The sequence below is a fragment of the Amphibalanus amphitrite genome, unplaced genomic scaffold (assembly GCF_019059575.1).
Source record: "Amphibalanus amphitrite isolate SeventyFive unplaced genomic scaffold, NRLGWU_Aamphi_draft 000041F_arrow, whole genome shotgun sequence".
NCBI classification, from domain to species: Eukaryota; Metazoa; Arthropoda; class Thecostraca; order Balanomorpha; family Balanidae; genus Amphibalanus; species Amphibalanus amphitrite.
Window position 1 is genome coordinate 834,109 of NW_024881537.1, and position 12,464 is coordinate 846,572.

The 12,464-nt window shown below is 46.7% G+C and overlaps 1 protein-coding gene across 2 annotated transcripts; it reads right to left on the minus strand.

The window, feature by feature from the left end:
- Positions 1–3,906: 3,906 nt before the first annotated feature.
- LOC122375673 (ATP-dependent RNA helicase A-like) lies at positions 3,907–11,396 on the minus strand. Of its 2 annotated transcripts, XM_043355166.1 has the most exons (4): positions 10,712–11,396; positions 6,311–6,587; positions 5,535–5,962; positions 3,907–4,264 (listed from the first exon to the last, which is right to left on the minus strand). In XM_043355166.1, the coding sequence occupies exons 2-4, from the start codon at positions 6,317–6,319 to the stop codon at positions 4,084–4,086; spliced, it is 618 nt and encodes a 205-aa protein (XP_043211101.1). In that variant the 5' UTR covers positions 6,320–6,587; positions 10,712–11,396; the 3' UTR covers positions 3,907–4,083. The 2 variants fall into 2 exon arrangements, with proteins under 2 accessions (XP_043211101.1, XP_043211094.1); XM_043355159.1 differs by lacking the exon at positions 10,712–11,396 and having other exon boundaries at positions 6,311–6,893.
- Positions 11,397–12,464: the final 1,068 nt, after the last annotated feature.

Below are 12,464 nucleotides of genomic sequence, written 5' to 3' on the forward strand. Positions count from 1 at the left end.
TAGAGCTCCATCTGCGTCTGGGAGCACCATGCCGTCTCTAAGAACCACAGCGGCTCCTCCGTGCGAAAGATGGGCGTCTGCATGCCAAAGGGGAGCGGTTCTCAGACAGTAGGGCACCTACGTGCAATAGAGGGGCGCCTATGAAGCCCATAGGGGCGCCTCAATGCGAAAGAGGGGCGCCTCTGAGGCCTACATATATGGGCGTCCACATGCAATAGAGGTCTGCAAATTGCAATTGATCAATGCCATGGGGGTGCATTCATAAGAAACAGGGGCGCCGGTATGGCAAAGAGAGGCGCCTTCAAGTGTCCATAAAAGAGAGACGCCTATGATAAGCGCACATTGTATGCGACAACGGGGCGACTGTTGGACATATAGGGATGTCTCTGATGACTATACATAGGGCGCTTATATGCCAAAGAGGGCGCCTATGAAGCTAATGAGGGCACCTGGGAAACGAGGAAGACATTTGTGTAAGGGTTTTCAGGGGTCATGCGCCGTTTGCGGCAAATAGATTCAAAAAAAAAATCGGAGGGGGAATAAGTTTTAAAAATGATGCGGACTTTCCGCACTGTTCGCTTAAGCGGTTACGCCCCTGGGTACATCTGCCCGATCTCAGAAGCTAGATTTGGAGGTCATACTTGAAAGCAGCCAGCAGGACGAGGCAAAAGTTGGAGGCCCCTGAAAATAGGAGGCCCCCTGGAAAAGGAGGCCCCTTGACAGGGTGGCCCACCCACTTTTCATGACGTTCCTACGCCCGTGAAAATATGAGCTTCGAAGCAGTGGCGGCGCCACGAATTTTCGCCAGTGTGGGGGCAAGCTTGAGGTGACCCGACTGTTGTCTGATGGCGATGCGCCGATCTGCAAAATCCATGAGCACCTTGCCCCTAGATGTTGCCGTTCAAAACTATTATGGTTTCAGGTTTCATGCATAGGCGTATTGAGCGTAACCCTCGCGGGTCCGGAGGAGGGGGGGGGGGCGTTTTTCGCCTCCCCTGGCGAATATTTGCGATACCTCAAGAACGCTTAGGGATAGAAAGACGAAACTTGCTGCACCTTATCCCCCATTAATTTGACATCTTTTGAAGCAAAAAAAAAATGGACCTAGCCAGCTTGATAACGTCTCAGACTCTCAGGACCGATTTTTCTAGACTCCTGCACGGCAAACTTCGGCGTCACAGACGTGAACTTCAACCAGCTGCCAAAAATAGAGTTTTAGAGACAAAGACGAATTACGAGCACGGTTATGTAGCATTTGACCTAGCAAAAATACTGAACCCTCGCCCGTATTGGTGTTTTTCCAGCCGCGAACGTATAAACTATAATGGGGGTCTGTTGGACCCCCCCCCCCCCCTTTGCCGTTTCACCCCTGATCGAGCTAGAGCTTCGCGGAAAAAAAAAACGAGCGTATTGCCCGTGACGAGAGGAAGCCGATGATACCAAATGTTAAGGTCCCAGGTCACCGGTTGACCTTGCAGGTCAGGTCAATGATCCAAAAGTCGGAAAAATCGGGACCTGTTAGAACGTCGTAAAGTGTGGCTGCTATGGGGTTTTTCGGGGTGCTGATCCACGAATATCATGTTAGTTTTGATCACAGATGATGTCTTTAAGCGTTTAGTCCAGGTCGGGTCAGGTCAGGTCAGGTCAACCAGTAGGGGTCCTGCCGGGTATTCCTAGTAGGTGTCAACCGCCTCCGATAGCTTCGTAACATGTTACGAAGGCACCAAAACTACATCGTAAATGTTCACATGGTTGCTTAATTCGAATTCAGCTCCAAAAACTGGCCTAGAAACATGTAAAACTCGTAAAAGTGAACCGAGGTCATCAAAGGTCAATGACCTGACCTGACCTTCAGGTGACCTTGACACCCACCCTAATGCATGGGAGCAACATCATATCACATGTTTGAACGCTTGAAACCACGAAAAGACTGCAAACGCGCGGAATGCGAGCCGACATACGCCGAATCGTGATTCCGGCCAAACATGGTCTCGGAAAAGAGGTCACAGGTCAAAGGTCATTTGGGTCAGGGTCATGAAATTTTCCGGGTAGGTGTTAAATTGATTAACGCGATGGTACTGAAAGTTTTGTCGCGATCGGCCGCTTTTTACGCGAGTTAATCGCGAAAAACCTTAGGGAGGTTGCATCCCCCCCCCTGTGCCGGCGAGGGCTAGGATGAGGATACAGAGTGAGACTGGTGACAAGGGCGCCGGCAAATGTCATTATCGACCCAGCTTGCAAGTGCATAGTTGCGGTAGGCCACTTCCACACCTTGAATTTTGCTGGGCCTATTGCGCCTACATCACACTGTTAACCTTCCAGGCGGTGGGGGGGGGGGCAATTTTTTGCCCCCCCTTTACTTTTTTCGATATATCTCGAGAACCGCTGCGTCGATCGTCACCAAACTTTCAGTACCCTCCCGGGAGCAGCTAGCGCACATGGTGACCAAAAATTTTTCCAAAGGCTATGATAGGTTGGCCGCTAATGACGTAAGAGTGACGTCATTTTTGCAATTTTCGACCCAAAAAAAGGTTTCGCGGGAAGAGCTGTCAGGCCTACAGCTTTAGAGATACAGAAAAATGTTTTAGACATAAAAGGTGTGGAATCAAAAGGGCTACAAAACTGCTATTTCGGTTTTTCGAATTTTTTGGATTTTGACCCCCAAAAATCAAAAAATAGATTTTTTGAATATAATAGCCAAAAAATCCAAAAAGTTTTTTGAATTTCGAAAAAAAAACGGAATATATGTGATAGTCCCTACCGCCTTCTATCTACATACCAAATTTGAGATCGATACCTCGTTTTTTGGCCAAGTTATAGCGAAAAAACTGTTCAAAATTGATGACGTCAAATTTTCAAACTCAATTTTTAGCCGTTCTAGACCTCGTAGCGCAAAACAAAGACCACCATTAGACTCCCCGTGACGAGCTGCATCGAATCGATACCCATTTTGTGCAAAAATATCAACTTTGAAATTTGACCTTTTTTGACCTGACCTTGACCTGACCTCCACCAGAAAGTGACCTAAACCGTACCTGATGCTCTTATAACCAACACCATTGAGTTGGAAATGAAAAACTGGCCATAAAACATGCATCACATAACCTTAGTAAAGTTGGGCTCATGTGGTGACCCTTGGTGACCTTTGGTGACCTGACCTGTGACCTGACCTGGTATGACCAGTGACCTCTAATAGCAACATATGTACTAGACAACTGACGCCTTATCGCTGATTTTCGACAAAATGCGTTTTACTCGGTGTTATAGCGCTTTCCCTAGAAGCCCTGTGAACGGTGAAACATTTTATCTTTGACCTGACCTGTGACGTCATCGGTGACCCCGAGGTCAATGAAATTTGGTTTCCCTCGACAAATTTGACAGGGCTATCGAACGCCGTTTGAATTTTTCGGATCCGTCCAGTAGTTTCGGAGATACGGGGGGGGGGCAAAAAAGTGCCCCCCCCCCCCCCACCGCGTGGAAGGTGGCTGGTAGGCCCACCGCCTGCCGGGTTAGGGACCGATTGATAGGCTGCTCCGCACATGTAAGTTGGAGGTCACACTTTGCGCTTCCGCACATGCTTATATGCCACTCTCGTGCTCGCTCGTATGTCGCCCGAAAAGGTGTCTTACTCGTAGCATTCACATTCTTTTTATCCCAGCTGACGCTGCTGTTTTATACTTACATGTGAACTGTACTTTTAATATGTTGTGTGATATGTACCTACTGTGTTTTTGTTGATGTTACTGACTAGGCCGTAATAGCCACAGATTGGTGGATAGGTCTTTACACAATGAATAAATGACAATGACAAAGACAATGACATATTTTACTGTAAAATGGTACATTCTTAGAATTAGTTCCTGTGTCAACATATCGCTTATCGTTTGGTGGTTTCAATACGATATTAATTATAGGATTTTTTATTAAAACATATTTACATTGGTATAAATAAAAATGTTTCAAAAACATACGCTCCAATAGCAAACAAACGATATACAAAGCAGAGGCGAAACTTAGCAGTACACATAAGATCACATCCACTGCACTGACGGCCACAGTCCAGTGACCTCAGCTCACGACTGGTCATTCCGAGTACATGTCGTCACTGGCGTACTCGTCCGTCCCGGCGCCGTAGCCCTGCTCCTGGGCGTCGTACTGCTGCGGGTACTCGGTGTACTGCTGCTGGTACTGCGAGCCCGTGCCGTGGTACTCGGTGCCGCCCCAGTCCTGACCGCCTCCGCCGACCCAGCCGTAGGTCACCGGCCTGCGGAACACGAGATGAAGGTCATGACTTTGAGATACGCGACTACGACAACCGATACCAATGCAAAGACCAAGTGAACGTTACACCGGTGCGAGAAGATGTAGCTCTTAGCTTGTTAACATGGGGAAAGGAAAAGACCTCGTGCTTGTGACATTAGTCTCATAAATAACTGTCTTTTGTCAGGCGGGCGTTCCTGGCTAATGCATAATGCAGGAATGCAATGGTGCATGTGGTCGATTTACGAAGTCGTTGCGCTGCACCGGTGCGCTGATCATCAACGAATGTGCGAGTGCGGTGAGAAGAAACGGAACATCCTAAAACATAAAAAGGTACAACATTTTGGTTACAGCAAAGCCGATGGCCGGTCTGAGAGTGCTTTTACGGGAGGAGGAAGTCAACTCATGGCCGACAATAGTTGCAGACAAAGACGTCGTTGAATCAGAGGCGATGTTGCGTCTGTTTTTTTAGTGGAGGGGGTGGAAATCACATATAAGCCACAAAGACTTTGTAGAGGACAAAACGCATGGCCTCTATAGAAGCAAAACTGGTTTACTTTCAGTAGCCAGTAGGTACGTCTATGTAAATTGTTGAACGATTGGTATTTTACACATGAAACACCAGTTACTATGTACGTACATGTGAAGTGCTTGCAAATATTTAGGCATACCAATAGCGAGGGCTCCAGTAAAAAAAAAAAACTTAACATACTGAGTTAGAGCTCTTGAAATGCACTTGGTATCCCAATAACTCAGTGACATGTTAAGGATGTCTGTCAAAACCTGTGAATTGCCATGGCAACCACGGTGAATGGAGCCACCACATTCCAGTCCGCCGAGACTGAACCACGTGTCTCGCCAAAACGAGACCCCCGCTCGGCCAAATATAGGTTGGCGACTCTCGAGTACTCCCCCCCCCCCCTGGACCCATATCCCTCAGATCCACCCCTCGGTGACCTTGAGACGACCTTGGATCGGTCTGTCTGGCACGCTGCTGGTCGGTCTCAGACAACTGAACGTGGACTGATGCATTAAACATATCGCTGATAGCCACTCGCGCAGATGGTCGCAGAGTGGAGCGCTCGAACAGTGTGCCGACGCTCAGATGGTAAGGATATACCCGGCGCTGGGAGTCGCATGGTGAGGAATGGGGGCTGGCAGCTGCGTGCGAGCTGCTAAGTAGCGAGCATGCAGTTCACGGCGTAGTAAAGCTGGCATACCGTCGTAACCTGTGTGGACTATGGAGCGAGTGCGAAATGAATCATTTTCCTCACCTGTGCACCACGATGACGTAGCCAGGCCGCCTTCTCCAGCCTCCCCAGCCTCCTCTCCAGCCGCCAGTCCATCCGCCATGTCCTCCACCGCCAGTCCAGCCTCCGTGCCCTCCGGTCCACCCTCCGTGACCTCCGGTCCACCCTCCGTGCCCTCCGGTCCACCCTCCGTGCCCTCCAGTCCAGCCGCCGTGCCCTCCGCTCCAGCCGCTGTGCCCGCCGTGGCCGTGCGGCACATGGTACACGACGTAGTGCGGTCGGTGGCGTCCTGGCCGCGCCCAGTTCAGCTTGCTGATGGTGCCGGAGGCCTGCAGGTCGTCCTCGGTGGACGAAAAGTCGGAGAACGCCGCCGGAGGGCTCTCCTGGTCCGGCTCCACCGGGGCGGATAGCGACACCGCCGCCAGCGCGCTCACACAGGTCAGCAAAGGTAGCTGAAACGGGAGGAAAGACAATGGAATGGAAACAAATCTAACAATGAAAAAGAAACACGGTAAAAAGCGCGATGAAGCAGTAATGAAGTGTAAACAATAGGGCAAACAATACTGAATTAAAGCAATTGGCATCCACACCAGCATGTGCCACGCAGCATCGTAAGCTACATAATCACTGATCACTTTCACACCTAAGATGATGCATAACAGCACAGTCTCTGCATCGGCTTAAGCATACGAGTAGTTGAAATGACACTCAAAGTGCAATAAATTCAAAAAGTTCTGTGCGTTGTAATGTGTTTACGATTATGCGTGGTCGCCGTTTCACAGTCGCCGCCACACACTCACCAATCTCATGATGGCTGGAGTCGGCTGGTCTTGGTGAGGTCACTCTCCCCTTCTGTGCTTCTCCGGTCGGCATCTCCGTCTATATAGGTACCGCCTCCTCCGCCTCCCCGGCTGCGATTTTCCGTCCCGCCGCCCTTCAGACGAAGAGCCGAGGGCCGTTCTTGCTGATGTTGCGTACACTGCGCGCGCGATCATCCCGCCAGCGGCGACAAACCCGACGCTCTGCGCTGACCGAACCGTCAAAACGGCGCGGTTTTGCGTGCGCCGCGAGCGTGGACTGCGGCAAAAACAGGCGCGGTGTGTCGCGTCAGAGGTGAGTTGTCTGCATACCAAGCTTCGGTGACAGACCGGTGTCGAGAGCCGATGTTTTCATCAGTGACGGCATGGAGTGGAGTTACTCTGGCACGCGTTTCACTCGCTTTAGCAAACAGTTACACGTTTTAGAAACAGTTACATGGCTGATAGCAGCTCTCTGTGGCCTTGGTTCAATAATCAGTACCTAATCACCCTTTTTAATCAGTTGTGCCCTTCTGCCAGGCCATTAGTTTTTGTAACAAAATGAACGCCATAAGTGTGCACAATTACTCAAAATTGGACCTGTGACGCAAGCTCCTTAGTCCGTAAATCCGTTTCGACAGAAAAAGCGGGCTAAAATGGTGTGTAGGTATCTCAAACATTTTGAAACCGAGACAGGAGACGGACACACATTTAGCGACCAAGACCGCGAGCCGCCAACTCAATCCACCAAAAAGCCGTTTGACCAACCAATCCGCCACTTCCTGATGGGGAGGATGGGGAGGGGGGGGGGCGTTAAACGCCCCATACATTTTTGTCACGCATATAGGGGAAGCGGGGGTAACACCGCCACTGTGAGAAACACCGCCACCCCATCTGGCGGCGAAAGTATGAAATGTGAAGTGTAAAAATCCGTTATTTCCTATTGACCGCACGCCGGTAAGCGTCTTCTGATTTGTGTTTCGGTGTTTCAGTGTAATCGAAGCTCAATGTGGGCATTTCAAGAAAAATGCACATTCTCTTATAAAAATTCGATGAGTTGGGAGCACTTTTGAATGTCTTTAAGTAGAGACTCATTTTGATTTACTTGATTACATCGAAAAATAACTGATCGGCTTTGTCCAGTAAGATAAGTTTGCTTGAACCGTGTAGTACATTCTTACCGCTGGCGATTTTTGCTTGTGATCACTTATTGGGGAACACCGCCACCCCGTGGCGGTGTTACCCCAATTGAGGTTGCGGTGTTTCCTGTTTGTAGCGTGATAAGTGATGAAACTCCAAAGACACGCTTTATTTATGTTCGTAGGTGTTCCTAAGTCGGGAATAAGCAGCTTATTTGATTTTTTACTTTATATTTTTCATGCATCCCGACCAAGCACTTGCCAGCTGTATAAAACTGGCAAACAGCTGATGAACCTATACCTATTTAGGTGTCCATTACCGATTATTTGCGAAAATTACCACTTACCGACAGGAAACTCATCGCACACGATCTCTGAACAATTAAAAGCTTTCGTAGGAATGGGTTGGGTTAACATCAACACCGGTGGCGGGGTTACCCACAAAATTTGTAGGCAGCAAATATGCAAGGTATTTTTAAAAGTCGTGATACATGAAAACCTTTTAGGAGCATGCAAAATAAGTGCCTAAAACAGGTGAGAAAATGTTTAAATATTGTAACCAAAACAATAACTACCAAGAGACTTCACACATATTCTCTCATTTTGGCGAAAAGCTTAGGGGGGCGGTGTTACCCCCGCTTCCCCTAGTGAAAAATGGCGCACCGCAGTCGCGCCAACTTTTGGATTCTTATTACGAATTAAATATTTATCTCTATACGAATTGAGTGAATTCACTGAATTTTATTATTATAACAAAGTTTAAAAACGGCTCATTTTTTTCAGATAACAAGGCGTCATGAATGATAGGATTTCGACAAGAATTACACGTCTTCGAAGAAAAAAGAGTCGTATGAACGCACGAAATGGACATACAATACATACAAGCTCGAAACGTCATTAGCCTGCCATATCCTGTGAGATCAAATGGCTATCTTCAATTTCCTTTTATTCTTCCCTATTTTCCAAAACTTCGAACCGAGTGTTCGGTCTTAACCCGCGCCCGGCTGGGGGTCCTGGATTTCCACGCCCTGCTGGGGGGGGGGGGGTGTTTGAACACCCCCGCCATTCTAACTCTGCTCCTGGGCCACGTAGCGATACGCGGAAGGCGGCGTTCGAAAGAGCGTCAAAAATAATGACGAAATCACTTCAGTCAATTTTTTGGTCAGGTCAAAGGTCAGGTCGCCAGAGGTCATTGAAGGCAAAATTTCGCCGATTTCCAGCGTCGAATGTCGAAAATTTCCAAGAAGCCAACGCATAACTCGGGAACCAATAGAGCTACAGCGCCGCAGAAAAGCGCATTCGATAGCCCATATTAACCCTATTAGTGGCAGGGGGGTTGTTTTCATCCACCCCTCAGGTTTTTCGGGAATATCTCCGAAACCGCTGCAGCTACGATGCAGAAATTTTCTGACTTTTCCTAAAACTAAATTGGGCACATTCCCTGAAAATTTCAAGTTCATAACTTTGCCAGGGGCGGCTCCAGAGCACTGGGAATTGGGGGGTCCTATTCGTGAAGCGAGTCATTTGGGCAAAGATCACGATGCTGATGTATTATAACTGTATGCACAAGTTTTACGAACAGTGAATGAAATGTATCATGTGATAACATATACAAAGTTATTGTGCATCCTCTTTTGACACGTTTTTGCTATAATAGGCGGATCCAGGCGTCCAAAAAGGGGGGTTATGTTTTACCTCCCAACATAGGTACCCTGACACCGCCTATGCATGACCAATACAATTGTAGTCGTTCTCTCATAAGAAAATTGTAACATAACAAGACCATTACCACCCTTTTTAGAAGCAGTACGAACAAAACCTTATTTACTATACTTTTTGTGTACCCCTAATCTCAATGATCTGTATCCGCCTATGATTTTTGAAAATGCATACTTTTAGGATCCATGTGAATTCCTGGTTCATTCTCTATCGATCGGCAAAAGTTGCGTTAAGATTGGTTCAGAAACCTGGCCGTGATAAACAGTCTAAAATGTATCTGCAATTTGCACGTTTTTACCCCCTCTACCCCCCTATTGACATTTTTTTAATTTTTATTTTTTAGAAATGTAGATCACGTTGAGCGAAATCGAATGCCGTTTGAATTTTGAAAATCGGTCCGTTAGATCTCGAGATATCAAGGGGGGGGGGGCGTAAACAGCCCCCCCTGCCACTAATAGGGGTAGCCAGGAGCCTGCCACTAATAGGGTTAACGCCCGTCGCCCTTTCTGAGTAATACTCTCAGATTTGACATAACGTCAACGGTTTTGCCTGCAGGGGGCAAAAACTGCAAAAATAGCCGATTTTTCGGAAACAGTTTTTCTGCAATAACTTTTGACCCAAGCCTTGTACGAGCTTACTGTCACCGGCATTGTGTTCCTCTCGTCAAGACGCATCGAATGAACTATAATTTGACCTTGAAAGGTCAACTTGAAAATTTGACCTCAGGTCAAGGTCATGACCTGACCGGAAAGGGTCATGTTGCATATCAGTCGATCCGTATCGTCGAGCTGAGCACATATAAGGCGTTTTCATCGCTCTAGCATGCCTCTATCAAAAGGTATTTGCGAAAAACTGTTAGATACCATTCGTGACCTAAGATGACCTCAGGGCATAAACAAGGGTCACGGACACCATTTTCATGTTCAGTGTGTCTAAACCACTTGTAATTCGGTGTTTGGGAGTGTTTATAATGTCTTTCATCCAAAAGAGGCGCATTTCAATTTTCTCTCATTGACTTATAATGGGGAGGTCGCAAAATTGACCTGACCTTAGGTCACTGATATCAAAATTCTGAGATATACATTTTGTACATGCTATTGCTCTTAGCAATCGCTGAAAGTTTCAAAGCGATCGGTCACTCGGTGTAGCTACGACAAACATTGAAACTTTTTATGAGGTGAGGTTACTTCAAGTGACCTGATGACCTGACCTTGAATGACCTTTTTCTGAAATTTTCACAACATGTGTAAAATTGATGTATGATAAGGTGTACCAAAAACGGCGCCGCGGAGCGCCGCCGTTTTTTAGATATTCGCGAAAAACCACAAGGGGGGTGTTCAAACACCCCCCCCCCCCAGCAGGGCGCGGGTTAACGTAAAAAATACAACCATTTTGCACCCATTTGTAAAGTCGAACTGTTACCAAAGCTATGCTCATGTGATGGAAGGAAGTCACCATTGAGTTAAACGCTTAAAATCACGGTCAAAACAAAAGCCGATTGCCTTGAAGGCCAACAGTGTTTTCATTTTTAGGAGAATGTCCTTACTTCTAGCCGTTCGCCGTCTTCATTTCTCGCCGCGTCGAGACGACATCCCACCTGATGGATGACATGCGAACCGGGTCACAGCCGTCACGGCCGGCCCGCCTCGGCACGGCGCTGAGACAGACACCCGGGGCGACACGCGCCCCGTCCCGGCCAGCGCCTGTTCTTGTGACGGCGAGTGCCACTAGATAAAAACACCTGCGATTGCAGTCGGTGATGCACACGAGATAGCCGCACTTTCATCCGTGCCGCCCCGAGCTCGAGGCTGGTGACACTAGTGCGATCACTTGAAGAGAGGATGGCGTACCTAACTATGGATTATGTGACTGGTGTAAATAACTAAAGAAAAGTAGGTAGCATGAGTTTTGAAACGTTTCTCTGATTATCTCTGATTCCGTGTATTTAGGTATCTGATTTTCATATTCGATTTTAGTGATACCTATCAATAGTAAGATGGGTCAATTTTGCGAGCTCTTCATCAAAAGTCAAAAGGAGAAGATAAAGGTATTGCTGGAACGAACAATGTCATTTCGCGCATTAAAGGAAGGGTGCCACCTTCCGAAATTTTTGTTTTATGAATCTATTTTACTTATTTGAATTTTTAGACGTGGTTAGCGCGTCCACAATATACAAAAAACCGAAACATTGCATTTAATACATTGGCCAAAAAAAAGATCGTTGTTTATATCACCACTACAACTCAAGGTCGTTTGATGTGGCAGCTAGGACGGCTGGCATATCCTGTTGTCATGGCAACATATCATTCTGCCATTTGCATTGATGGCGCAACTGAGACAAAAAGATGAACAAATAAAAAGGAAGAAGATAACATGATTTGAACTAAGTTGTAGTAAGTAAGTTGAACTAAGTAAGATACGTCAAAAGAACATCAAATAAGTCGAGTAAAGGTTTTTCCTTTACAATGCTTAAGAGATCTATGGAACCCTTCACCCTTCATGCAACTTACTAGAAAAACTTCCCAATTAAAATTTTAAAACTTAAGTGTATACCATAAAGAAAAAATATACCCTTTCAAAATGATAAAACATGCTTCAAAAGTATAACTTTTATACATACCTTTGCTGATTTCATGTTTTATAAAATACCCTTAACACGACGAGGAAATAGTGCTGAAGATTTTTGCCTGCCCGAATGCTGGCAGCAAAACTCGCAAATGATAACTTCACGTGCGGATTCAATGCTGACCGTCTCGAGCATAGGTAAGTGAAGCCGATTTTTAGGTTCATGTGAGGCTAATCTTGTAAAAACTGCGTTGTGTCCAAAAGGTGGCACCCTTCCTTTAACCCGCGCCCCAGTGGCGGTCTCCGCCAACTTCGCCCCAGTGAGGGGGGGCATATGTTACCACCCACCTCTAACTCAAAAACTAAGAGAGCTAGAAAGACGCGGTAAAAAGCAGTCGATAGCTCTTGATGCGTACGTTTGAAAGTATTTCGGTCATTTTTTCATCTTAGAGCAATATTGGGGTCACCAGAGGTCATCAAAGGTCAAAATTTGCGAATTGTCATTATATTTTTCAGAAAACATGCCATTATCTCAGGAACTATGATAGCTAGAAAAACGCTGGGAAAAGCAATCGATAGCTTTTGAACTCTTCTTTTGATAACGTCATCATCAAAAATGACCTCAGTTCAACGGTTTAGCCTCCAGAGGGCAAAAACTCCAAAAATAGCTGTTTTTAAGAAAAGTGTTTTTCGACAATAACTTTTGACTAAAAAAAGCTAGGTCATTTATAATG